Here is a 27,645-nt window from a genome sequence, read left to right as displayed (position 1 = left end):
TATGTGACGTCCTAGTTAACCACTATCCTAGTTTATAATCAAGATCACAAGGGAGAGTCATAGAATCAGTTTTAAAGAATGAGTGAGGTTAAGTCACATTTTTCCAGTTCTTCCACCCCTCCCCTGGCCAAGTCAGCTCCTGGAACTCTCACTTTTCACAAACTTAAAAGCATGAGTAAACTTTAGGGGGGAAAAAGCTTTATTTAATAAAAAGCATTATATTAATTCACTTAAAGTATATTATAAATACATAAGCATTTTATTTTTTTTTATTTTTTGTTTCATTTCTCATTGGTTGAGATACAGTTTATTGTACACATTTGTTTTCTTTTTTCTTTTTTAATTGAGGTATAGTTGTTTTACAATGTTGTGTTGTAAAGTTTCTACTGTACAGTGAAGTGGAGTTCCCTGTTCTATACAGCAGATTCTCATTAGTTATCCATTTTATACATATTAGTATATACACATCAACCTCAATCTCCCAATTCATTCCACACCCCCATACCTTTTCCCCATTGGTATCCATATTTTGTTCTCTGTCCATGTCTTTATTTCTGCCTTGCAAACCAGTTTATCTGTACCATTTTTCTAGTATTTTATTTTATTTTTAATTTTAATTTTTCTAGTATTTTAAATCAACAAATATAACCTATCAAGTAAATTGAAAGGCAGAAAACTGCCAGTTTAGTATAGGCAAACTAAAAATATTCCTAAATCAAAAGCCATGATGTTAACCATTTTCAGAATTCAATCATTACTCTATATTCAGAGTCTTGTTTCCTCATTAGAATAGTTGGATCACTGTGATACTGTTTTTTCATATTTCCATGCATACGCTCTTTTGTATTATTCAATACTGTAAATGCAATATTCAAATTCATTTGAGTTGTGGGGCTTGGAACTTAGAGATTACCTCTTAGTTTATTACTTTCAACAACTTTATCTAACTTAAGCTGATGGATCTCTTCCTGGCTGAAGCCAAACTCTTTAAGTATCTCTTCAGTGTGTTCTCCTACAAAAGGATCCCTTCTGGATGAAGGGACAGCCGGGGTGTTGGACAGCAGAGGTGCAGGGCGGGGACTCACGCCCTGCTCTGTATCAGTAATAAATGAGCCCCGATCTTTGTTGTGACCGTGATGGGGAACCTCTTCAAAAGTCAGAACAGGAGTCACACACGCATCTGTGCCATCAAAGATCTCACACCACTCTGCCTTTGTCTTCTTTGCAAATATATCTGCAAATTTCTTCTTCATTTCTGGCCAATCAGCTGTACTCATCTGACTGGGAAGTTCCTCAGACTTTAGCCCAAGTCCTGAGAGAAAAACAGTTTCTTAAATTAGTATGCTTTGGGTGGAGTAAATACAATCAGTGAAAATGAGTTTGAACTCACCATACTCGCCCAAAATAGGAGGTTCCATAGGGTTTCTCAAAGGAGTCTAGAGAAGAAGTTCAAACTCAACTTGAAATTGGAGCCAAAGGCTGGAGAAGGCGGTAGGGGTAACAGGATTCAAAACAGACTTCCCAAGTCTTTACCAAGATTTTATTATTTACATTTCATCAAAAATACTCTATTTTTAATGGTCTAGTTTCCAGAAATCGACTTCTTCCCTCTGAGTAGGTTTTTAAAAAGAAATTTCCTCATGATGTTATGATCTGTCATACTGAATTAAGACAACTCCATATTTCATACAGTGTTCCCTTAGGCTACAAAGGCTAAAATCTAAACACGTGTACACTATAGGCGACCTCATTTTATTGTGCTTCACTTTATTGCACTTTGCAGATACTGCAGTTTTACAAATGGAAGGTTTGTGCCAACCCTGTGTGGAGCACATCTGTGGGTGCCATTTTTCCAACAGCATTTGCTCACTTCATGTCTCTGTGTCACATTTTGCTAATTCTTGCAATATTTCAAACCCTCCACCAGCAAAAAGATTACAACTCAAGGAAGGCTCAGATGATGGTTAGCATTTTTTAGCAATAAAGTATTTTTTTTTTTCGATCTTTATTGGAGTATAATAGCTTTACACTGTTGTGCCAGTTTCTGCTGTACAACAAAGCAAATCAGCTGTATTTATACATATATCCTCATATCCCCTTTCTCTCACCCTCCCTATCTTACCCCTCTAGGTCATCACCAATCATGGAGCTGATCTCCCTGTGTTAGGCAGTTGCTTCCCACTAGCTATCTGTTTTACATTTGGTAGTATACAAATGTCAATGCTACTCTTTCACTTTGTTCCAGCTTCTCCTTCCCCACCTCCCTGTGTCCTCAAGTCTGTTCTCTACATCTGTCTTTATTCTTCCTCTACCACTGAGTTCATCAGTACGATTTTAATAAAGTATTTTTTAATTAAGGTATGTACATTGTTTTTTTACACAATGCTACTGCATACTTAATAGACTACCACATAATGTAAACACAGATTTTATATGCACTGGGAAACCAAAAAATTCATGTCCCCACAAAATCTCTAAGGTATGCCTGTATTTGTTTTCAAGGAAGAAGTATAAGGATAAATGACTAAATTCAAGTCTGCAATTTTATTAGTAACGTTCATTTCTCTTTATTTTCAACAAATAAAAGAGCTCTAGGAGGGCAGTGATATTTGACTCATTACTCTCTTATAACCCTGCTGAACTAGGAACAAAAGACTTGTAAATTAACCAAAGACACACGCAAATTGTTCCTATAGCAAACAGGACAGAAAGTGAACAGCCAGCCAATGAACAAGGGGCACAGAGACTTCTTTCTCTCTCTAGTATGAAGAGCCCTGAAGGGCCCAACAACACACAGGACAGAGAGGATGAAAGCATCCGCCGGGGGATATCACAGGAAGGATGCCTTCTCTGGCCTACGACCTGATCTGTGCTTCCTTTATTGACTACAAGCACCTACCCCTGTATATACACCCAAACTCGGGTGCTGATTAAATTATACCCAAAGGGCCACTTTGCTGGAGTTGGGGGTAACTGTCATTTTTATTCCCTCTTATACAAGAGAGTTTCTAAATTTAAATTATGCATAATATTTTGCAAAAGTTTGGCCAAGTTAATCAAGTAATTCTCACTTTTATCATCCTTTCCTTATCTACCATGTTGAAAAACAATGACCAACTGTAAGCTGCTCTGAAGATGCAAAGGCACCTATGGAGGTAAGAAGACATGAATACTGAAGGTTCTTAGGGTTCTGAGGCACATAAGAAGATAAGGAGAACTCACATAGTTCTGAACAGTTGTGAAAAAACACCTGTGGGATATATAAGTACATTTTTCTCTACAGCCACATGTTCCATTCAAAAACCAGGAAAGATATGGGACCATAGTTTCAGGTTTATAGATAAGGAAATGTTTCTAAGGATGTCTTTCACTTTCTTTTTCCTGATTACCCCAAACTCTGTGATTAAAATACACATAAAACGAGTAGTTAGCCAAAAGCATTTAAGTAGACCACAGCTACTGCTGGAAATATATTTGCATGCTTGTTTAAGTAGTTTTTTTAAAAATCAGAATCATAAACAAAATAAAATTGGAGCTAATAGTTCTCCAACAAACGCTATATTTGAGATTACGCAGGTCATAGTTTGTATACTGGAAAATACTACACATCTAAAGACCCCAGGTTCTACTCCTAACTCTGATATGCCAGCTTTTCTATTATCCTATCACCCTTTCTTATCCCACAATTTCCCATTCTGCTCAGGACCCTCATCAAGGCCCCAGGATAAACTACCAATGGTTTAGGGTAGGCTGCTTCCTGTACTCCTGACATTCTGTATGGAACTCTGAATCCACTCCCCCATAGAACACAATTATAGATTGTGGCTAATTTTATACTACAGTCAATATTAAATATCTGCTATTATAAGTCAAACAGACTTTCAGAGACTGACCTGGGGTCTCAGACACCATTTAAAACTTGGGAAAGTATGTTTTGATTTCCAAAAAACTACCTTACACACATATGTATACACACACACACACAATTACACAAAATATTTGTTATTTTAAGTACACGTCATAAACTTTCTGCTCTGTAACACAATATTAGACACATATTACACAGTCAAAAATGCATGTTGCAAGTATGCAATGACATATGTACAAAGATTAATGCTTATTAATAACAAGAAACATTATTTGTTATAATGGAAACCTGGAAAAGTGTAAAGTAACTTGAATAAGGAAGTGGTTAAATAAATTTTAGTACAGGTATACCACAGAATATGTTATGGCTGCTGTATAGAAAGGGTGAGGCTGCAGATCTTTGGTATTGACAAAACAGATGTCTTTACTATATTTTTGAATAAAAATATAGTTATTAATTATAAATTGATATAATTATATATATTACATATAAATTGTAAAAATATTTTTTAATTGTGTTTGTATGTGCACAGGGAAAGTTCTTAAAGGCCACATCCCAAACTTTCCCAAAGTGGAAGGACAAGGGAAAATTTTTACCTCTTACTTTTCAAATTCTGTATTGTTTACATTTTTTTCATAAAAAACTATATTATTTTGAATTTTTTTCATTTTTTTAAATTGTGGTAAAATATACAAAACATAAAATTTACCATTTAGCCACTATTAAGAATACAGTACTGTGCATTAAGTACATTCATATTGTTCTGGAACCATTTCCACCATCCATCTCCATCTTTTCATCTTCCCAAACTGAAACTCTGTACCCATGAAACACTAACTCTCTATTCCCTGCTTCCCCCAGCCCCTGGCAACCACCGTTCTACTTTCTATGAATTTGGCTGCTCTAGGTATTTCACATAAGTGGAATAATACAATATTTGTCCTTTTATGACTAGCTTATTTCACTTAGCATAATGTCTTCAAAGTTCATCCATGTTTAGCATATGTCAGAATTTCTTTCTTCTTTAAGGCTAATATTTTATTGTTTTTTATATATACTACATTTTGTTTATCCACTCATCTGTTGACGGATATCTTAATTGCTTCCACCTTTTAGCTACTGTAAATAATGCTATGAAATGGATGCGCAAATATCTGTTCAAGTTCCCACTTTTAATTCTCTGGATATATATACCCAGAAGCAGAACTGCTAGATCATATGGTAATTCTATGTTTAATTTTTTGAGGAGCCACCATACCATTTTCTGCAGTAGCTGCACAATTTTACATTCCCATCAGTAATGCACGGGGTTCCAATTTCTCCACATCCTCACCATCACTTGTGATTTTCTGGTTTTCTTTTAACAATATTTTGAAATTTTAGAACAACTTTTAAAAATTCTCTATTGCTTATCTGATTTACTACAAGAGTCTCAAGATGTTGCGAAATTCTCAGTACTTTCAGATTTCTTTGCCCTGAAAGCAGCAGGGACATAGCACAGAGGAATCTGAGCCTTACGAAAACCTTGTGTATGAGGATGAGTCAACAATTATCTGCATTCTGGCTGTAGAATTTACAGAAATTTTAATGTAACTGGAGTGCAGATAATTGTTGACTCACCCTTGTAATTATGTTCAGATACAGAGAGCTAAATGAATGTATGGTCTCAAAGATCTCAAAATACAAAGTGAGGAGATAGGATCAAGATGACAGAGTAGGAAGACGTGCACTCACTCTCTCTTGCAAGAGCACCAGAGTTACAACTAACTGCTAAACAATCATTGACAGAAAGACACTGGAACTCACCAAAAAAGATACCCCACATCAGAAACAAAGGAGAAGCCACAATGAGATGGTAGGAGGGGTGCAATCGCGGTAAAATCAAATCCCATAAATGCTGGGTGGGTGACTCACAAACTGGAGAACAGTTATACCGCAGAAGTCCACCCACTAAAGTGAGGGTTCTGAGTCCCACATCAGACTTCCCAATGTGGGAGTCCAGCAACGGGAGGAGGAATCCCCAGAGAATCAGACCCTGAAAGCCAGCAGGATTTGATTGCAGGAACTCCACAGGAATGGGGGAAACAGAGACTCCACTCTTGGGGGGCACACAAAAAAGTGTGCTCACCAGGACCCAGGAGGAAGGAGCAGTGACCCCATAGGAGACTGAACCAGACCCACCTGCTGGTGTTGGGGGGTTGCCTGCAGAGATGGGGGGCAGCTGTGGCTCACCGAGGAGACGGGGGCACTGGCAGCAGGGGTTCTGGGAAGTGCTCATTGGCGTGAGCCCTCCCAGAGTCCACCATCAGCCCCACCAAAGAGCCTGTGGGCTCCAGTCCCAGGTGGCCTCAGGCCAAATGACCAACAGGGTGGGAACACAGCCCCACCCATTGGCAGACAAGCAGATTAAAAGTTTTACTGAGCTCCACCCACCAAATCGGATTAAAGTTTTACTGAGCCCCGCCCACCAAGCCCTACCCACCATCAGTCCTTCCCATCAGGAAGCACGCATGAGCCTCCTAGATAGCTTCCTCCACAAGAGGGCAGACAGCAGGATCAAGCACTATCAGCAGTATTTCGTCTTATGAAATTGAAAACCACAGCCACAGAAAGACAGAGAAAATGAAAAGGCAGAGGACTTTGTACCAGATGGAGGGACAGGATAAAACTGCAGAAAAATAACTAAATGAAGAGGAGATAGGCACCCTTCCAGAAAAAGAATTCAGAATAATGATGGTGATGATCCGGGACTTTGAAAAAAGACTGGATGCAAAGATTGAAAAGTTTACCAAAGACCTAGAAGAAGTAAAGAGCAAACAAACAGAGATATGCAACACAATAACTGAAATGAAAAATACACTAGAAGGAACCAACAGCAGATTAACTGAGGCAGAAGGGCGAATAAGTGACCTGGAAGACAAAATGGTCATAATCACTGGTGCAGAAAAGAATAAAGAAAAAAGAATGAAAAGAACTGAAGACAGCCTAAGAGACCTCTGGGACAATGTTAAACGCACCAACATTCGCATTATAGGGGTCCCAGAAGAAGAAAAGAGAGAGAAAGGACCTGAGAAAATATTGGAAGAGATTCTAGTTGAAAACTTCCCTAACATGGGAAAGGAAATAGCTACCCAAGTCCAGGAAGTGCAGAGAGTCCCAGGCAGCATAAACTCAAGGAGAAACATGCCAAGACATGTAGTAGTCAAACTGACAAAAATTAAAGACAGAGAAAAGTTATGAAAAGCAACAAGGGAAAAATGACAACATACAAGGGAACTCCCATCAGGTTAACAGCTGATTTCTCAGCAGAAACTCTGCAAGCCAGAAGGGAGTGGCACGATATATTTCAAGTGATGAAAGGGAAGAACCTACAACTAAGAATACTCCACCCAACAATGATCTCATTCAGATTTGACGGAGAAATCAAAAGCTTTACAGACAAGCAACAGCTAAGAGAATTCAGCACCACCAAACCAGCCCTACAACAAATGCTAAAGGAACTTCTCTAAGTGGCGAACATAAGAGAAGAGAAGGACCTACAAAAACAACAACAAAACAATGAAGAAAATGGTAATAGGAACATACATATCGATAGTTACCTTGAGTATAAGTGGACTAAATGCACCAACCAAAAGACACAGACTGGCTGAATGGATACAAAAACAAGACCCATACATATGCTGTCTACAAGAGACCCACTTCAGACCTAGGGACACATACAGACTGAAAGTGAGGGGATGGAAAAAGATATTCAATGCAAATGGAAATCAAAAGAAAGATGGAGTAGCAATACTCATATCAGATAAAATAGACCTTAAAATAAAAAATGTTACAAGAGACAAGAAGGGACATTACATAAAGATCAAGGGATCCGTCCAAGAAGAGGAGATAACAATTATAAATATATATGCACCCAATATAGGAGCACCTCAATACATAAGGCAAATGCTAACAACTATGAAAGAGGAAATGCAAAGCAGAAATAGAGACACAGATGTAGAGAACAAACATATGGACACCAAGTGGGGAAAGCATGGTGGGTTGGGGGAGAATGAATTGGGAGATTGGGATACCAAATTGTACACTCTAAATATATGTTGTTTATTGTCTGTTAACTGTATCTCAATAAAAGTTATTTAAAAAAAAACAAAAAAACAAAAGCAAAAATAAAAGCTCTCTAATGCCTGAGATTTCCTTAAAAAAAAAAGTGAAATAAATAATAAATTAATACTACCTCAAAAAATCATTACAGATGTGCGGGTTTGTCCAGTTAGGCCTGAGAGAGAAGTAATGTGTATGTGACTAGTAAAAGTACTATTTTTGCAACTTAATATTGTAAAAGAAAGATGCTGAGACATTTTGGCATGGACTGTGTAGGTTAAACAAAAGTTGATTGCACTTGCTAAGTCTACCTAAACCACAAGCCATCTGCCAGCTAAGGATCCTTAGTGAAGTTTAAAGGGAGAGAGGCCGGGAAGGATACCACAAAAGGCTCTGGGGGCAAAACAACTCGAGGGGTTGCAGAGTTTAGACTCCGAAAGAGAAGACCCAGGAGAAGATGATCATAAGTCAGGGCTGGAGTGATCAGCCTGCTAGAAAAGGAGCTGGAGTGGAAGTTAGAAACGATTATTCTAAACATTTACATTCTGAAAAAATACAACAAAGTGCACCAGGGAGAGGAGTTAACTCCTGAAATGACAGAGCAAGGACCTCCAAAAATTGGCTCCTATATGAAAGCAACAAGAATACTGGCACAAATGGTCAGAATCAACATTTTTTTAATTCTAGAAATTAACTAAAAGCTTGCAACAATCTAAGGGTTGCATATTTAAGAAAAAAGACTGAATCTCGGTAAGACTAGTGAGCTCTGTGGTGTTGTAACTTAGGCTAATTTCATCCCACTCTCCCCGGCTCTGTGATGGCCTTGAAAACCAACAGGCTCTCAACAGCAGTAGTTGTGAAAGCCAGCAGATGAACAGCCCAAGAGGAGAAGGCAAAATGAGTTTGAAGCTCCCCCAAAATCCCATCCCCAGAGACCTGCCACTGCTTGGCCTGTCTGACAGCTCCCTGAAAATCTCCATCCTCAGGGCTTGTCTTTATTTGACCAGACTCAGAGCTTACATTGTCCTATTCCTGAGACACTTGTCAAAAAAAAAAAAAAAAACCAGTTGCAACTGTCATTTAGAATTGCCTGTGCATGGTGATAATAAAATTTCACTGAAGATGAGTCAATTTTATTATTACATTTAAATTCCCAATAGACAAAAACACAAGGTTTTTGTAAGGTGCAAACTCCACTGTGTTCGGTCCCTGCCACTTCCCGGGGCCCTGCACCACTGAGTGGGGCTGTTGTTACCACCACTTAGCTCCTCGTATAGCATTGTTCTTTCCAGCATTTTGAACTGACTTCTAGTCTTGGTTTTAATTTCTGGACAGAAAGGCATCCTCCATGATCTAGATAAACCATTCTGTTCTATGGTTTTTCTAACTTATAGTTAAGTTGGTGAAGTTAATACAGTTGATCACAGGATGCTTTCTGATGCTTGCAAAAACAATCATTTCAGCTACATACAAATAATGCTGAGTAGCACTGTGCATCTGAAAAGCTACCAAACATAATAATAAAACTCCAAACTTAAAGCTGAAAGATAAACGTGCTGCAACCAGCTTGTCACACTGCTTCAGAGTATATTCTAAATCTTTAGATACTAAATTATATGTAAACTTTAAATTCACATTTTCCAGGAACAAAATAACTTTAGTCTAATTATCAATTAGGGAAGAAGAGATAGCAAACTTTCCTGCTAATCTGTGGCAACATGTCAATGAGAATCTGCAAGACAGGGAAACTGCAGAAGCATCAAGTGATGGAAACATATTCCAACAAACTCTCATTCGCCAGAGTCTCTCTGTGCTCTGGTGACCCTGTCACTGAGGTACCACGAGGGACATCTATCAAGGAACAAAAACTGGTAGAACCAGCAAATGATTTCCAGTGAAGAACAGGATGTGGGCACACATGGGCAAGATAAATATCCAACACCACTGAGTATGCAATGTCATAAAAACACTGAACTCCCACCAAAAGGATTATTATTTTTTTAATCTGAGCTATTTTATAGACTTGTAAAATTACTGGTCAATTTAAAAGATGGGGGATGTGTCCCACAGTATGATGATGGTTATAATTACAAAGTGGAAAAAGAATAAAAGACATCGTGAACTTCAAAAGACCCCAAAACACAGGCTAAAAAACATCCGCAGAAAAGAGCTATGTGAAGATTACTCACCCTTGACCAGCAGCTCATAGAACTGGGGCTCCAACGCTCCCACAGCAACAAACCCCCCGTCCACCGTCCTGTAGGTCGTGTAGAAAGGTGCTCCCCCATCTAACAAGTTCTGTCCGCGAGGCTGTTCCCACAGTCCTGTCGGTAGGCTTCTCCACAGAAAAGAACCCAGATAAGCTGTTCCTTCCACCTTTGAAGAAACATAATACAACACAAATCCAGATAATTCAATTACAAAAAGCACAATTGATTTCTACTTGGGTTTTTAAAAAATATTTGTATAAAAATGTGTATCTTAGAATATAGGAAGATTATATTACACAATTTCTTTGATATTTTGAGAAAGTGAGTTACAGCAGGCTTATGGTAGAGTGAGTTTCTGCACTATTCAGATCAGGGAATACTGCTCAGAAAAGACTTAAAGGAGCTACTTTTGTTCTTCCTTTCAAATGAAACTGGCAGGTTCTTCCTTTCAAATAAAATTGGCAGATTGTTGATAATTTTTGAAGCTAAGTGAGGGTACACAGAAGTTCATTATATATTCTCTTTACTTTTATATACTGTCAGGATTAAAAAGCTGAAAATAAAGCAAAAAGGTTTTTTAAAAAATCTAATCTGATCTCAATACCTATAAACACATACACACAGATATATGAAGAATATCACATTTTAAAGGCAAATCACATGACAGTTAAATTTAGTTTATTCCAGTTTGACTCCAAGCCCAAGACAACAAATTTGAGTTTTTAATATATCTTAACTTTAATAACCACTAGAAAGTTACAAAATAAACACAACAATATGGGTGGCACGTATATGGGTTTTCTGAATACAGACAAACTAGTTTGGGAACGCCAACTGCCCACGAGTCCTGAAATAACAGGAGTGGATTCACAGCCTCAGGTATGATTATCTCAAGGCTGGATGCACTGGGCTATTCAAAGAAGACTGACTCCCTGCCTATCCTTATGGCTCTATGATCCTAATGATTCCGGCACCCAAGGGAGAAGACCATCAAAGCATCCCTGTCTCTGAGGTTACCAACAGAGGGGCCGCATTCCAACTGCGAGCATGGGATTTCTCACAGGTTCTGGCTGTGAAACAAGCACAGAATGTGTCTTTAGATACATCCCAATTTTCCCTTTTAACTTGAGGAAGCTCATGCACACCTGAAATCATGGACCTGACATTTGTTGTCACCAAGTAGTGGAGTTTGTGTAAGTGTCCTATGGCGGTGCTTTTTTTCTGAAATGGTGTTACAGAGATCTTAGCGAGTCCCCACATTTATACATACACACACACACATATATATACACATACATATATAATCTCTTTATACACCGGAAGTACTGATGACTTTGTTGAAAAAATATATCCTAACAGTGTTGTGGGTCTAGTTTGACTCACTCGGATACAAACAGGCGCTAATCTAATCCCACCTTTACTTGGTGCCAGAGGAGGATGCGGGACACAGCAATTATAACCCGCGTCTCATCATGAGGCTGCCCGGCACACACGTCTCTTCCCCCCTCACCCACATGTAGTGTGTGCTGCCAGAGACGAGAGCCCCTGACACAGGGAAATTGCAGCCTCAGTTTCTGAACCTTTTATGTTGTTCTTGACACGGAGGCCAATGGCCTGTATGCCACACACAGCCCTGCAGGTCAGATGTGCGCCCCCAGATCAGGAGTAAACACAGTAAAACAGACCCCACATTACGTAGTTACCTTAACTTTGTAATTTCTAAGGGAACAGTCCAATGAAGAGACGACTCCAGGTCATTACAGGCAGCCTGGGTCAAGGATTCCGCTGCTAAAGTCATCCGGAAACTACTGGCCTAAAGGAGTAAGGTATCTGTTCCCCCCATCCAGCCTCTTCCTTCAGTGGTCCTCCCCAGGGTGCCAGTGCCATCATCTACCCAGTCTTTCAAGCCAGAGATGGGGGAGCCATCCTTGATTCCTCCCTCTCCCTTCACTGCCAATATCTCATCAAATCCCAGCAACTTTACATCTCAAATGAAATCCTTAAATCCAGACCCATCCTACCATTAACCATCTTAGTACTTGCCTTTATCTCTCAGTCTCGTCTCCATCAAATCCATTCTCCCTGCTACTGCCAGAGATCTGTCCAAATGCAAATGTATAGTGGCACTGGACTGGGCTCTCATCAACTAGCTGTGAGAACTTGGGCGAATTTCTGTGCTTTAGTTTCCTCTTCTTTAAAATAACAATGTATTCCAGGTGAAATTGTTGTTTTGGGGATTAGGAGAAATCACACAGGAAAAGTGCCTAGGATAACATGAGGCAAGTGTTCAGTGTACGAGGGTAAAAGCACTGAAACATCAGGACATTTGAGTCTTCCCTACACAATGCAGCAGGAAGGTCTAGACTGGTCCATTTTACTTGAGCAACATTAAGAATCTTCTCTACCTGCTAAGGGAGACTTCCTGAGCCCAGTTTTAAATGAAGATTTCTTGAAAACCATACTCTAAGCACAAGAGACAGTCTGGGGAAAATTGTTGAAACACAACATAGAAATCAAGTGAGTCACGAAAGTTTAGAAAATCGACTCCACAAACAGATGATCAAAATGTGACATTCTGACGCATGTCAAAGATATGAAGCTATTTTAAAGATAAGGCTATCCCTGGTAACTTGGATTCAAACTTTAAATCTCATTTCTCTCGTCTTGTTCAGAAGAGGATTTGAGGCAGCCATATATGGACCTTAGGAACAACTTAAGGCTTATCATTTCCCCCAATTAACACTTACCATGTTTGCATCAATGACCTGACCTTTGCCAGAGCGTGTGCGTTCAAACAGAGCCATCATGATGCCCAGTGCGCACATGAGGCCACCGCCACCAAAATCAGCCACGAGATTCAGCGGGGCATATGGATTCTCACCACTTGGGCCAATTCTTGACAAAACACCTATACCATTAAGAAAAATTGGGGAACACTCACTGTAAATTTAATGTCTCTTTTAAACAAATACATGGAAAAAAAAAACCCAAAAAAACAAATACATGAATATCTTAGGGGGAAAACCAATCTCTCTAGTAACTAGTCATAAGTGAAAGCTAATACCTAATGCTTTTCTAAATCTAAACCTGTTCAGCATATTTATAAGAAGGCTTTTCCTCCAACTACGTTCCTTGTTTGATTTTTTTTGTTTTATTTTCTCTAAAACTTTATTCCAACTAACATTTTCAGAAGTCCATTGCTAAGTTTTTATTCACTGGGTTTTGGGGAAAAAATCGTTGCTATCCACTTAGTTTATGGCTTAACTTCAGTATAATGGACTTCCATTCTTATTAGAAAGAGACGTGAGAAAATAAACACAAGGAAAAGAAAAGGAATAAAATTTTTAAACAGATGTGAAAGTCAACTTTACACTCACTCTTTTCCTCAACCTTTAAATGTGTACACACAGAATACCTGAGACTTCCTTTACTCAGCAACGCGGCTCTTAGAAGTCTAGAATTAGGCCATTCTAAGATACGTTCTTACAGGCAAAAACTCTAGTAAGGTGATATTATGACCTAAAAACCATGGGCTTTTTCTAGTATTCAAAGAATTTCTAAAAACATGACTCAGTCAAAGATTCTCAGTAAAGTGAGGGCGGAGGGGTATCAGAATCAAACCATATCTATGCAAACTATAGAGCAAACATTTCTACTACCAACAAGTCTCTTACTTCCTGGCAGGGGCTTGCTGGAGAATTCACTCCACAAATGCAGTCAGTAAATGTTACTAGTGAGCCTATTACCCCTCCAGTGTGTTAAAGGCAGGGAGAGACTGAGAATGACTGTTCCAAGACAAACCAACCCTTTAACCACACGCTCTTTATTGATTCCAATAAATATTTAAATCTTGACCTTTAAAAAATTCTTTTTAATAAGTGTCACTGTAGATCTTACCTGGGAACAAAATAGAAAGTGTAAAGAAATTATTTTTTTCAACATACCTGACAAAGCCAAATAGTTGATGTCATGTCCTGCTACACTAGAGAATCTTCCTGACTGGCCAAATCCACTCAACCTGGCATAGATAAGCTTTGGATTCTCCCTCTGCAGAATCTCTGGGCCGAGCTGGAGTTTTTCCATCACACCTTAAGAGAAAATTTACAGTTTTTTTTTTTTAAGAGAGCAAGAATTGAGGATGGGTATAATCCCTTCTTTGTGGCAAACAAAAAATAGCACTTTCACAAGGAAAACTGGTAACATTTGTTGTGGATTTATAGCGTATTTCCAGTAATTAAGGACCCAGAGAGAAAAGCCCCCACTTCTGGAATGTGTGGCTTCCCCTCTCCCCACAGAATGCTACTTCCCTTCAGCAACTGCCTTGCATCCCTTCAGGCATACACACCCAAGTGTCTTCAGAGTGGACATTTCCTCCCTTTAGTCAGTCCCTTTATACTTCCCCAGATTCTCTCCTTAGTAATTTATTAGAAATGGTCTGTTCTCTTGGAAGTTACTTTGTGTCTTTATTTGATCAAAGATTCACTTTTTGAAGCTGCTATTCCTTTCAGGATCTTTTCTATGTCTATGCCCGCATCAGTGCCTGATGTACTTATGTATGTATATATTTCATCTTTCCTATCAGCTCAGAAGCTCCTCTTGCAGGATTCATCTGTTTCCACAGGCCTCTATGGTGCCTAGCATCAGTTCCTTTACAAAAAGGCTCAGTAAACATCCGTGGAAGAAAAGTTAGCTACAACAGCATTTAATTGCTCTTAAGTTATCAGGTACAGTTGACCCCTGAACAAGGTGGGTTTGAACTGTTTGGGTCCACGTACATGCCGATTTTTTTCCATATTAAATACTACAGTATTACATGGTCTGGGGTTGATGGATGCCGAGGAACCACAGACAGAGGACTGTTATACCCAAAGTGAGGATTAACCTTGGTTTGTCCCAGGGTCAACTAGTATTTATTGTGCAAAATCCAGGAAACTGGCACCTAAGGCTTCCTAAGGTTAAATGTATAACTGAACTCTATTCCTAAACTGGTTGCTGCCAAGGGGGAGCAGGTGGGAGAGGGATGAATTGGGAGTTTGGGACTAGCAGATGCAAACTGGTATAAATAGAATGGATAAAAAAGGTCCTACTGTATAGCACAGGATACTATATTCAATATCCTGTGATAAACCACAACAGAAAAGAACATGAAAAAGAATGTATATATATGCATAAGTGAGTCACTTTGCTGTACAGCAGTAATTAACACATTGTAAATTAACTATACTTCAAAAAAAAAAAAAAAAAGAACTCTATTCCTCTACCTAGATAAACAACAGCCAAAATCCCCTCCCCTGGCAGCTATATCTCTATTCACAGCTCTACCTTTTCGCTAACTCCAAGACTGTAGACAAATTATTTAACTGTGTTGAGCCTCCTTCAACTTCAAATGGGGTATTATTAAATTATGATATAATCCTAATTACTAAATTATTATTGCTATAATCCTCATGTCTGAGGGTAAATGAGTTGACACATTTAAACATGCCTGGTGCCCCACAAACATTCAATTCATTCACCAAACATTTACTGCCTTCCTGCTATATACCAGGCAAAGCTTCGGATTTGTACTTGAGCAAGATTATGGCGGCAATTGTCTAAGAACACATCACAGCAGTGCTAGATCCAAACACCAGCTTTAAAAAGGCCGTTACGACACTGTCAAGCAAGCTGCAGCAGGTGTGCAGATAAAGAATCGTGAGTCATAGAAAGGAGGAAGAATGATGGGATTGGTGATAACTGACAGCTGGTGGGGGGAGAGGAAGATTCGGAGTTGGGGATGATGCACAAGTTTCTGACTCAGGCAACTGGGTGAACATTGGTTCCATTCACTGAAATACATAATACAGAAAGGGGAGATAACATTTTAGTAGGGAAGATGACGGGCTCAGTTTGTAATATTGTGGAAGCAGCATTGCCCAGAAATGGGCAGGACCTGTGTATTCCGGTACTCTGTGGCTGTTAAAGAAGGGGGTACGGTTATCGTTGCGGCTCTCCTCTGCCTAGAAAAAGTAAAAGGAATGGGAATGGATAAGGTGACTCCAAGAAACAGAGTGTAAAGGAAACGAAGCCGAAGCTGTAACGGGAACGGCAGCATTTAAGCCAGGTAGTGTCAGCCTGGGTCTGTGGATGGCCTCACGGGGTACACCAAGCCCCAAACAGTAGCACAACGACTATGTACCTACATGCAGTTTTGCAGGGAGAGAATCTATGGCTTTTGTAAGTTTCTCATAGGGTCCCCCACCCTGAAGTGACTAAGAAAGGCAAATACAAAAAGGATGACTCAGAAAAAGGGGAACCGGGGAAGGAGTCAGTGAGAGGTTCACGCAATGCGAGGGCAAGGGCAGCGTCTTGGACTCTGGGGATGGAAGACCGTCGCCGGAGGCGAACGATCGGCCGCGAAATCAAATACCGTAGGGAGGTCTAGAAAGGCCAGAAAGCGAAAGGGCGCAGGCGGCACCAGAGCGGAGCCGCGCCGGGCGCAGGCGCAAACGGGCCGGCTCCCCGCCCGGCCCGGCGCCGGGGCCCGAGGCTCACCCGCGCGGAAGCACTCCAGCAGCACGTCCGCCCGGCGGCACAGGCGGCGCAGCACCGCCGCTCCGCCCGGCCGCTTCAGGTCCACCACCGCCGAGCGCTTGCCTCGGGACAACCTGGCCAGGTCGCTGTGGGAACCGGGCCGGTCCACACGCACCACCTGCGCCCCGAAGTCCGCCAGGACCATCCCGCAGAAGGGCCCCGGGGCCAGGCCGGCCAGTTCCACGACCGAGAGTCCCCGCAGCGCCATGGGCCCCTGCGTCCCCACAGGCAGAGAAGCAGCAGCGGCGGCCCAGACCTCTGCCTCGCCGGCCACTCGCGGGCGAACACGCCCCCTCCCTCCCTGGCCGTCTCTCGTGCGCCTGCGCGAGGCCGCGGCGTCTGAGCATTGGCAGGCCACCCCGCCCTGCCTCCCCGGGCCGCTGGTAAGCTGGGGGAGGGGGGGCTCGCCTTTGGACCCTCCCTGGAATCTTAAATTGTACCCCGGCCTTGACCTTGGGAAGCTGTGGCGGGTCGTCGGCTTCTCAGGACGCTTTTACTCTGTTGTGATCACAGCCGCGGTGCTTTTTGAGCCTGACATCTCGCTGGCCCTGGAGAAATAAAAAGACATAAATATTTAAGAATAATGCTAGGGACTTCCCTGGTGGTCCAATGGTAGAGAATCCTTCCTGGAATGCAGGGGATCCCGGTTGGATCCCTGGTCAGGGAGCTGTGATCCCATGTGCTGCAGGGCAGGTAAGCCAGGGCGGCGCCTCAACTAGAGAGCCTGCCTGCAGCAAACTACAGAGCCCGCGCGGCCACAGTTAGAGAGAAGTCTGTGCGCCTCACGGAGAGAATCTGTGTGCCTCAACTAACAGCCTACAGAACCAAGTAAACAAATAAATAAAATATTTTTTCAAAATAGGAACAGTGCTAAAGTATTGTTTTCGGTGGGCTTCAGACTGTCTCCTTCACGGCCCCTACATCTTAGTGTGGATTAAAAAATATTCACAACCTAAAAGTTGAGAGTTATATTCTATTCACTGGGAAGTTTTAGGACTTCAAGCCGGGGAGGCAGTATCTCAAGTAGCCCTGAGAGAACTGCTCTGAGGAGGTGACTAGGGGAGCTAGGGTATATAGGAGTTTTGCAACAAAGGCAGGTAGTTGCAGTATCAAAGAATTTCTGTTTTTTGGTTTGTTTGTTTGTTTGCATGAAAGACAATCATTTAAATAATTATATTGAAAAATAAATGAACTGATACTCTAATAGAGTGCATATTTGTCAGACTAGTCAAAATGTGAGATGAAAATATATTCTGTTTATAAGAGGTGAGCTTTAAATAAAAAGGTGTAGATAGACTTAAAATAATTGTATGGAAATAAAATTTTAGGTAAAATCATAAGAAAGAGAATGTCCAGAAAGAACAGAAACAGGAGAATGAACACAGTCCTAGGCCACGACAGTAAGTGTATAGTCACGCTCACCCTTTGTGCATATGACCTGCTTCTGTTCCTCCTTTCTTAAGTTGGGGTGGGGGCGGGGGGGTAGCACTTGTGAAATCAAATGCTGCCTGAGCTCTGAGATCAGGGGGTTACCACTGGCTGGGCTCCATGTTTGGGTGGGCCTGCTGACTGGGCTCTGTACTGAGGAGGCGTTGTTGGGTGGTCTCCCTGATCAGGCTGGGCCACTGGCTCTGTTCCGTGGTCAGATGGAACCCCTAGCTGGGCTGTGCAGTCACCTCTGGTCGGGCGAGTTCGCAGGCTATGTTCCCTTACAAGGCGATGACGCTTGTTGGACTCCACTATTTGTCAGGGCTAGGGGCTGGGCTCTGCAGTTGTTCCTGGTGAGGTGGGGTCTCAGGCTGTGCTCCCCAACCGGGTGGTACCATTGGCTGAACTCTCTGTCCAGGCAGGGCCACAGGCAGAGCTCCGTGGTAAAATAAATCAAAGGGTTACTGTTAATTAAAGAAAACCAGATCTCCCAAGTTAAGGAATGTAACACTTTCCTGTGAATGGGAAGGTGCAAGAGTCTGGGCTCACTGAAATCATCCCTTTGATATGCATCTCAGTTTTCTGGGGCCAGTATCTTGTGTTTTTACACCTTGCGTTCCCTCAGGGCTCACCAGCTCACCTTTGGCAGGGGCTGCAATCACTGATGATTGTGACATCCTTTGCTTACTGACTTGGCAGGCAATATTCCATTTATCAGTAGCCACCTGACGTTTCACCCACAAATGGCTTGCATGCAGTGGAGTATCAGGAGAACATCTGAGCTGGTGGTGCTCACCAGAGCCAAGTCAGAGAGGTTCAAAAATATTTTTGATTTGCCACCTCCCATTTCTACGGACAGTTATGGTTTGGCATTTTTAATTTTAATGCACTTTTTTTTAAAGTACAATAAAATAATCACAAATAGTCCCACACCTTGCAATTAGGAGTGCTCCAGGAACTAGGGAGAGACTTTTATAGAGAAATGTCAAGGCAAGGAAATTACTGATTGGCTATATATGAAAGCCTAGTTGGCTGTTTGGGTTTGGTTCTTACCTTTGATTTCCGAACTTTGAGGCGTTTACCGAGTTAGATTTGGCCTGCTTACAGAGGCTGCCAGGGCAGTAGAGCCACATCAGTCTAATGGCTTCCTTGTTTAATTAATTAAACACCATCTTGGCCCCCTCTATCCCATGTGCCTACCTTTGTTCAAGCGTAATTTCCTTATCCCGTCCTCTTCTATTTTCACTTTGAGAAACTTAAAGAAAGAGAAAATCACAAAAAATGCTATAGCAGACATCCAGATGGAGGCACTAATATTTTTTTTGTAGTGGCTCCAAGTCTATTTTTCTGAAAAATAACCAGTACAGCTAGAGCTTGAGCTAACACCCAGGATCAGATTCACACGAATCAGGTATCTTACTTGCATCAAGCTTTACGGATAAGGTCAAAGATGCAGATCATGGAGACTTGATTAGACAAAGCAGAGGTCTGGGAAATCTCACTGGACACTACAGGCCCTTCCTTCCTGCATTGGGCACATACCCTCTGTTACTGATCTTAGAGAGACAGCAGTGAGCGGTCCTGAAGAGAGATCTTAGTTCCCTGCCCAGGAATTGAACCTGGGTAGCCTGGATGAAAACCAGAAATCCTAGCCACTAGACCACTAGGGGCAAGAGGCTAAAAGCAAAGTGGCCTTGGCTCTTTCCCCTGTTTGAAAGCAAGAATGTTTCAAGGAGGCAAAAAACCGTAAAGAGGAGTACAGAGTTTATTATTAGAGATACAGCATACAATGTGGGAGGGCACACAGAGAAACAGTTTATTTATTTAAGACTGAAGCAAGGCAGAAATACACACCCAGAGCCAAAGGGTATGTGTGTCCTCTCTAATGAGGAGCATGGTAAAGAAGTAGTTTAAATCACTTATGTAAGGCAGTTCTTCCTAGTCTTTGTTTACCTTTGGCCAATTACCTCATTTCTTTTTTCACATCGGACTGGTCCTAGGACCCTCCCCCAGATACTTGGGCAACTTTTGGTTGAGATGAATCCCACCTTAGAGGCCTGTTGCGTGCATGTCCACACTTATTATGGGGTGGCTCTCCCTCCCCTTTTGACCCTAAAGGAGCTTTCCTGCGCATGTACAGACAGGAAACTTTTCCTTGACCTCAGGGGTGGTCTTCTTATCCCTTTACTTCAGCAGAGCTCAGCTTCTGCCACTAACTTTGTCTTTGGAGTGTCTGGGTGAGAGCAAAGCTTCAATTTTACTCCACTTGACAAACACCAGCTGTCCAGCCCAGGGGCCCATCTGTCTCCTACCTCATTACAAGCTGAATTGTGTCCCTTTAAAATCCATATATTCAAGTCCCAACCCCAGTACTCAGAATATGACTTGTATTGGGAGATAGGGCCTGTAGAGGTAATTAAGGTAAAATGAGGTCATATGAGTGGGTCCTAATCCAATATGTCTGGTGTCCTTGAAAGAAAAGATCAGGACATGGAAAACACAGACAAAGGGACAACCTTGTGAGGACACAGCAGAAGGCAGCCACCTGCAAGCCAAGAAGAGAAGCTTCAAAAGAAACCATACCCGTTGACCACATGACCTTGGACTTTTAGCCCCTAACATTGTGATAAAATCAATTTCTGTTGTTTAAACCACCCAGTCTGTGGTATCTTGTTCTGGCAGCCCTAGCAAACTAATATACCCTCTGGCCCACTATTATAGATGAGGTGTCTAATGAGGGTCTCAGGTCATCAAACAGACTATATTATATCCCAGAGAATTACTTAACTATGGAACCATGCTGCTTCTTTTTTTAATTAATTAATTAATTTTATTTTTATTTATTGGCTGTGTTGTGTCTTCATTACTGCGTACGGGCTTCCTCTAGTTGCGGCGAGCTGTGGCAACTCTTTGTTGTGATGCATGGGCTTCTCATTGCAGTGGCTTCTCTTGTTGTGCAGCACGGGCTCTAGGTGCTCGGGCTTCAGTAGTTGTGGCATATGGGCTCATTAGTTGTGGCTCACAGGCTCTAGAGCGCAGGCTCTGTAGTTGTGGCACACAGGCTTTGTTGCTCCTCGGCATGTGGGATCTTTGCAAACCAGGGATCAAACCCGTGTCCCCTGCCTTGGTAGGCAGATTCTTAACCACTGTGCTACCAGGGAAGCCCTGGAACCATGCTTTGTAAATTCTGGGTTTATTTAGCATAATTAATCCTATGGCTGATTTCGGACGCAGGCAGCAGTAAGCGGCAGCTTGCAGAAGGCAGCAGCGAGCAGTAGCTGGAAGCAAGATCTTAATTCTTAGTTCCCAGACCAGGAGTCCTCACCATTGGACCTCAGGGGCCAGTGGCTAGGGCCTGGGTCCCTAGTTCTTGCCTGCCTTGTCAAGAATGAATGCAGGTGAGGAGGCAGAAGGTAAAGAGAAAAGTAAAAAAGTTTATTGGGAAAGCAAAGTACATGCGGAAAGACGCACAGGCGAGCTCAGGGAGAGAGTCCCCAGAGTCGCGCCTTTGGGGAGATAAATTCTTTATGAAGGGGTAGTCTTCTGGGTCTTTGTCTTCTTCTTGGCCAGTCATATTGCTTTGACCCCAGGGTTCATTTGCCTCTGGACCCCCCCCCCCCCCCCGGCTGTGCACGCATCCCTCAATTAAGATGGATTCTATCTCAAAGGCCTCTGGGAGACAGAGAGCAAGACATTATGGTCTGGCATCCCCTGCCTTTTTTGACCCCATGAAGGTTTTTACGCATACGTAGTGTCTCCCCTGTCCCAAAGATGGGGAGTATATGACCTCTTGATCTCTTAACAGGGTTAGCCCCTCTCTGTCCCTGCCATGAAAGTGTCCAAATGTCCAGTTATTTACCCTATTTCTGTTGCTGTTTCTTATACCGAGGTGCCAATCTCAAAATATAGACAGGAGTCCGGTCATATATATGTAATCCGGAGCCCTGCTGTCTCTTGCCTTAGGAAATATAAACAGGGAGCTGGTAATGGATGTCTGGCCTGAATCTCATCTTCTTCTCATTCCAGAGGTGTGAACAGGCCAGTTGTAAATGCCTAGCCTGGAGCCCATCTATGTCCTACCTCAAGGCCAGGGATAATCTAAGTGCATTCAATAAGTAAATTCTCCTCCTCCTAGCAAATATGATTAATTTCTTTACCCACTGCCCAGTTGAGTCATGTGCCTTTTTCTTTAGTCCTCTGGGGCATCCCTGTACTCAACGGAGTAAATAGATCAGCTGCTTTCAACTCCTTCCATAGCTTAAGTCTCTTTTAATGCTCACTTGCAGTTATACATCTTTGCTCCTCCTCACCTCACCATTCAAGATACAAGCACTCCCATGATTTCGACATATGGTCCACATATGGTCCATATGTGAATGCTACAGCTATATTATTTATATACTATATGTTGCGGGTTTAATTTACATAAATGACGTAACATTGCATTCACTTTTCTGAACTTGCTTTCCCGCTCCATCTTGTGTTAACTGGTCTCCCCATTTCTATTCCTTCTTATTAGATCAGTAGAGATTCTTGGCTTAAATGCAAAAGAATCCATTGGAAGGCTATGAGGTAGCTCACGTAAGTATCTGAGAAAGCGGAATTCAGGCAGTTGACAGGACTCTGGCCTCTAGAATCACATTCAAAGTCACAGCATGAAAGTCTGCACAGTCTCCGTGCACCTCTGCCCAGCTGTGAGGGGTCCACATTAGCCCAAGTCTGAATCAGAAGGATGGAGGTACTAACTTGAAGGCTCTCCCACAAACAATTAGGATGGCACCATTAAACTAGAATCATGACTACGGTGGATTGAAACACATCAAATATATGAAAAATCATGACAATCATGCTTTTTGAAAGACCCTTAAATCACCTTTAAAACTTGCTAGGGCATCAACTGATTATTCTGAAAATTGGTAAATAAAAGTGAAAGAAATCAAGCATTTTTCCCCCTACATGAACAGTGTTTCAGGGTAACAAACTGGCTAGTGAAAGAATGTCTTTGTTAAAATGTCACTATTTTGCAACTGCCAGCAAAAGAGTGGATGTAAGCTGTAATGATGGCTAAGTATTAGGCAAAAAGTTAATGAGGAAATTTTATAATATGTGCATCTGGCTGAGATACCCTGAACCCACTTTCAATTTTAATATCACAAAGAAAGACAATAAGACATATGGATCTCCTCGTATGATGCCATAGATAATACCACCCATGAAGTTTTCCTGCAAAAGATTGAGTCTGAATCCAAGCAGGACCTTATCTCTTTATGGCAGATGCAGAAAATAGAGGAAGATGATGCAGAAGACAGAGGAAGATGTCATATGACACAACAGATATAATCAGCAAAATCACAATGTTGGAAAACAAATGACAGATAAATAAGGGAGAAAGCATTGCAGGTTGATTTCAAGACTTGGACACATCCAGCAAATGCAATTTGTAAATCTTGTTTTGAATCACGAGGTAAACAAACACACTGTAGAAAGATATTTATGAGACAATTGGTATTTTTAAACACTAGATATTAAATCACGTTAGGGATTATTACTTTCATTTTGTGAAACTGTTATGGTGGTTATAATTTGAAAAAACACACACATTTCTCTGAGACATATACTGAAGAGCTTATAGGCATTAAAAGTTAACCAAGGAACTTTTAATATCTGGCCAACTGAACTTCAGAATTGCCATGGGCCAGTGGCTGCTTTGTCCCTCCCATCTTCCACTTTTTGAACAGGAACATCTATACTTGTTATCTTTTTCCTGTCCCACGATTGTATTTTGTGGGTGGATAGGAAGGCAATACCTTGTCTCATTCATTTCACAGGTGAACAACAGATCAAGAGGAACTGTACCCAAAGAACTGACCTAAAGAACTACATTCGGGAAACCTGATCCACATCTGGGTCTGATGTAGATGACAGGATTCTGGACTTTGAGCTAGTGCTGTAATGGGATGAGACCTCTGGGGACTTTGGGGGCGGGGCGGGGGTGGTGGTGAATGTATTTTGCATGTAGCTGGGTACGTAGGAAAAACATAATTCTCCTGGGTGTTTCTCCTTTACTCTCACACTACCACCATACTCACAACACTTCTGACTCCAGATGTGTGTTCTTTTATTCCACAGAAAGCAGTCCTCTGTGACATCAGCCAGGTGTCCTATAATTCAATTCAATTCTGATACTAACCGGAGGTAGCCCAGACCCCACAGGATAAGAGTGCAGTTCCACGATACTGCCCCCAATTTCAAATGCCAATAGCGAGTAATAGATTCCCAAGTCACCGACAATTTCTGTCTGAGTTGGCTACGAATTAGAGGTTCCCATTAAACCCTGCTTGGATTCACTTACTTGCTAGAACAGCTCATAAAACTTGGGGAAACACTTATGTTTATCAGTTTATTTTAAAGGAATATCATAAAGGATACAAAGGAACAGCCAGACGAAGAGAAAAATAGGGTGAATTCCGGTTGTGTCCCAAGTAGAGAGCTTCCCTCCCCATGGAGATGCCGTCTCCCCGTATGTAGATGTGTTCACCTACAGCTCTTCAAACACCATACTTTGAGGATTTTTATGGAGACTTCATGAAATAGGCATGGTCAATCATTAACTCCATTTCCAGCCCCTCTCCCCTCTCTGGAGAATGGGGATTGGGACTGAAAGCATGAAGCTTCTAATTGTGGTTTGGCCTTTCTAATTATGTTTTGGTGACCAGCCCCCATGCAGGAGCTCACCAAGAGTCACATCATGAGGAGAAAAGATATAGTCATCACCCAGAAAATCCCAAGGGATTTAGGAATTTTGTCAGTATTACTGAGCTCAAGTTTGCCTGCCTGATGTACAGTGAGGCCAAACAAACAGAAATGTTGGATTCTAGATCAGAGAAAAGTTTATTGCAGGGCCAAGCAGAGAATGGGTGGCTCAGGCTCAAAAAATCTGAACTCCCCAATGGTGTTCAGGGAGTTTTTATAGGCAAAATTTGGCGTAAGGGCTGCAGGGTGTGTGACTTTCTTCTGATTGGTTGGTGTTCTCCAGGGCAGTTCTCCAGAAGTCTTATGCTCAGCCAGAAGTTACCGTCCTCAACCTGGGTGGGGGCCTTAGTTCCTACAGGAGAACTCAGAGATTCTGTCATGTGTGTCCCCTGAGGAGGAACCAGGACCCTGCTCTATCCCGTCACTATTGTTTCTTTTTTTTTTTATTTGAAGTATAGTTAATTTACAATGCCATGTTAGCTTCAGGTGTATAGCAAAGTGACTCAGTTATACATACATATGTATATATACGTACATATTCTTTTTCAGACACTTTTCCATTTTAGGTTATTACCAAATATCCAGTATAGTTCCCTGTTCTATACAGTAGGTCCTTGTTGTTTACCTGTTTTTTATATGAGTGTTTATATGTTACTCCCAAATCCATAATTTATCCCTCCCCCCCAACTTTCCTCTTTGGTAACCATAAGTTTATTTTCTATGTCTGTGAGTCTATTTCTGTTTTGTAAATAAGTTTCAATATGCAAGACATGGAAGCAACCCAAATGTCCATTGACAGATGAATGGATAAAGAAGACATGGTATATATACATAATGGAGTATTGCTCAGCCATAAAAAAGAATGAAATAATGCCATTTGCAGCAACACGGATGGACATGGAGATTATCACACTAAGTGAAATTAGTCAGACAGAGAAAGACAAATATCATATGATATCACTTATATGTAGACTCTTTAAAAATAATACAAATGAACTTATTTACAAAACAGAAATAGACTCACAGACAAAGGAAGCAAACTTATGGTTACCAAAGGAGATAGAAGGGGTTGGGAGGGAAGGAGATAAATTAGGAGTTTGGAATTAACAAATACAGACTCCTTATATAAAATAGATAAACAACAAGGACCTGCATATAGCATAGGGAACTGTATTCAATATCTTGTAACAACATTTAATGAAAAAGAATGTGTGTATATATATATGTATATATATATATATATATAATCACTTTGCTATACACCTGAAACTAATATATCACTAAATCAACTATACTTCAATAAAAATATATAAAAACTTAAAAATAACAAAACATTCTACTTTGCATTATATCATCTGTTGACTGAAAAAAAAAGGACAATCCGAAAGTTGAGAATTATATTTTACTTGGCAGCCTCTCAGAAAATCTGAGGGAGTGCTCAGAAGAGATAAGAGAGGGGCCAGATTATGTAGGAGTTTTTGCAACCCAAACCAGGTAGTTGGAACAGTGAAAGATTACTGTTAATTAAAGAAAAACCAGACATCTCAACTCAATGAATTTAGTGTTTTTTCTATGTATGGGAATATGCAAGAGTGGGCTCATTCAAATCATTCCTCTGATGTGCACCATAGCTATCTAGGGCCAGGATCCTTTTTCTCCATCCTGAGTCCCCTCACAGAGCACAGTCAGGGCAGCTGCAGTATCAGTTTGCCTGATGGCTGCAACATCCTTTGTTTACTGATGTGGCAGGAGATATTCTGATAGTCTCATCCACACATCCATGCACTCTCCCCTTTTTACCTACCTTCCTTCATTAGGTTGAAAGCTCATGGAAGGTAAGACTTGTACTTTAAATATTGCATTGCTCCTGGAATAGCACAGTCTCTTTGCACAGAGTAGATGTTTATCACTTCCAGCCAGGCCCTCTGTAGTTTACATTTGATCATTCTATCTTCTGTTTGAATATTCTTGAGTTTGGCTTTTATTCACAATATGCACAACAACATTTCTTCAGTATAATTTCTTAGTCCAAGGTTCAAATGTAGCCTTTTCTACACTGGAAAATCACCCAACCTGATCATTATGTGAAACAATTCTACCCTGCATTGCATTTCTGCAGCAAGCAGACTCCCATGTGTTTCATTTGTAGAATTTGCCTTCGTTTAGGGTTTAGAATTTTCAAGTTGGTTGGTTAGATGATACACTTAAATTTCCCATGACACCTACCTACTCTCTTTTTTAGAGCCTCAGTTTTAGGAAGACTCAGAAAATCAGTCTTCCAGATGTAACTCTGGTCAAAGGTGAAATTATGAAACTATGATAATTACCTTGGCCTTCTCCCACCTTCCATACTAATCACTTTTCTTCACACTTGGGACTTATTTGCCATCCCAAAGTGCTTTCTACCTGCCTGCAATCAGATCTTGGATGTTTTTACCTAGGTGAAAACTGGAATTTAGGCATCAACATAGGAAGATTTCAAGTGTGTGATGAAGGTCCCTTCCCCTCAGGGATACTGATTTCATCACAGGACCCTCTAAATATCGGTGTCTTAAAGACTCAGAGGGTTGAAGTTAGAACAATGGAATAACTGAAAAGTATAGTTTTTTGTAGACAGTGACCCTGTTGTGAGCCCACACCATCAATTGTATGGCTGTTAACATCATCTGCATGAAAAATGTTTTAACTTTGTGTTAACAAACCATAGTGACA

General features: G+C 41.3%; 1 protein-coding gene across 1 annotated transcript; it reads right to left on the bottom strand.

Moving 5' to 3' along the window:
* Positions 1-166: 166 nt before the first annotated feature.
* Positions 167-17,570, bottom strand: AMACR (alpha-methylacyl-CoA racemase). Its single transcript, XM_057709411.1, has 5 exons — positions 16,714-17,570; positions 14,124-14,267; positions 12,927-13,087; positions 10,159-10,345; positions 167-1,312 (listed from the first exon to the last, which is right to left on the bottom strand). The coding sequence occupies exons 1-5, from the start codon at positions 16,958-16,960 to the stop codon at positions 903-905; spliced, it is 1,149 nt and encodes a 382-aa protein (XP_057565394.1). The 5' UTR covers positions 16,961-17,570; the 3' UTR covers positions 167-902.
* Between the last annotated feature and the right edge of the window lie 10,075 nt (positions 17,571-27,645).

Source organism: Hippopotamus amphibius, chromosome 15 (genome assembly GCF_030028045.1).
Source record: "Hippopotamus amphibius kiboko isolate mHipAmp2 chromosome 15, mHipAmp2.hap2, whole genome shotgun sequence".
Taxonomy (NCBI): Eukaryota; Metazoa; Chordata; class Mammalia; order Artiodactyla; family Hippopotamidae; genus Hippopotamus; species Hippopotamus amphibius.
The sequence above is the reverse complement of the archived record's forward strand: the minus strand, read 5'-3'. Positions and strand labels throughout refer to the sequence as shown.

Coding starts and splice junctions, on each gene's coding strand:
- AMACR (XM_057709411.1), bottom strand. CDS start 16,960: ATGGCGCTGCGGGGACTCTCGGTCGTGGAACTGGCCGGCCTGGCCCCG. Junction 14,268..16,713: donor GCTGGAGTGCTTCCGCGCGG/GTGAGCCTCGGG, acceptor TTTTCTCTTAAG/GTGTGATGGAAAAACTCCAG. Junction 10,346..12,926: donor AGGTCATTGATGCAAACATG/GTAAGTGTTAAT, acceptor GTTTCTTCAAAG/GTGGAAGGAACAGCTTATCT.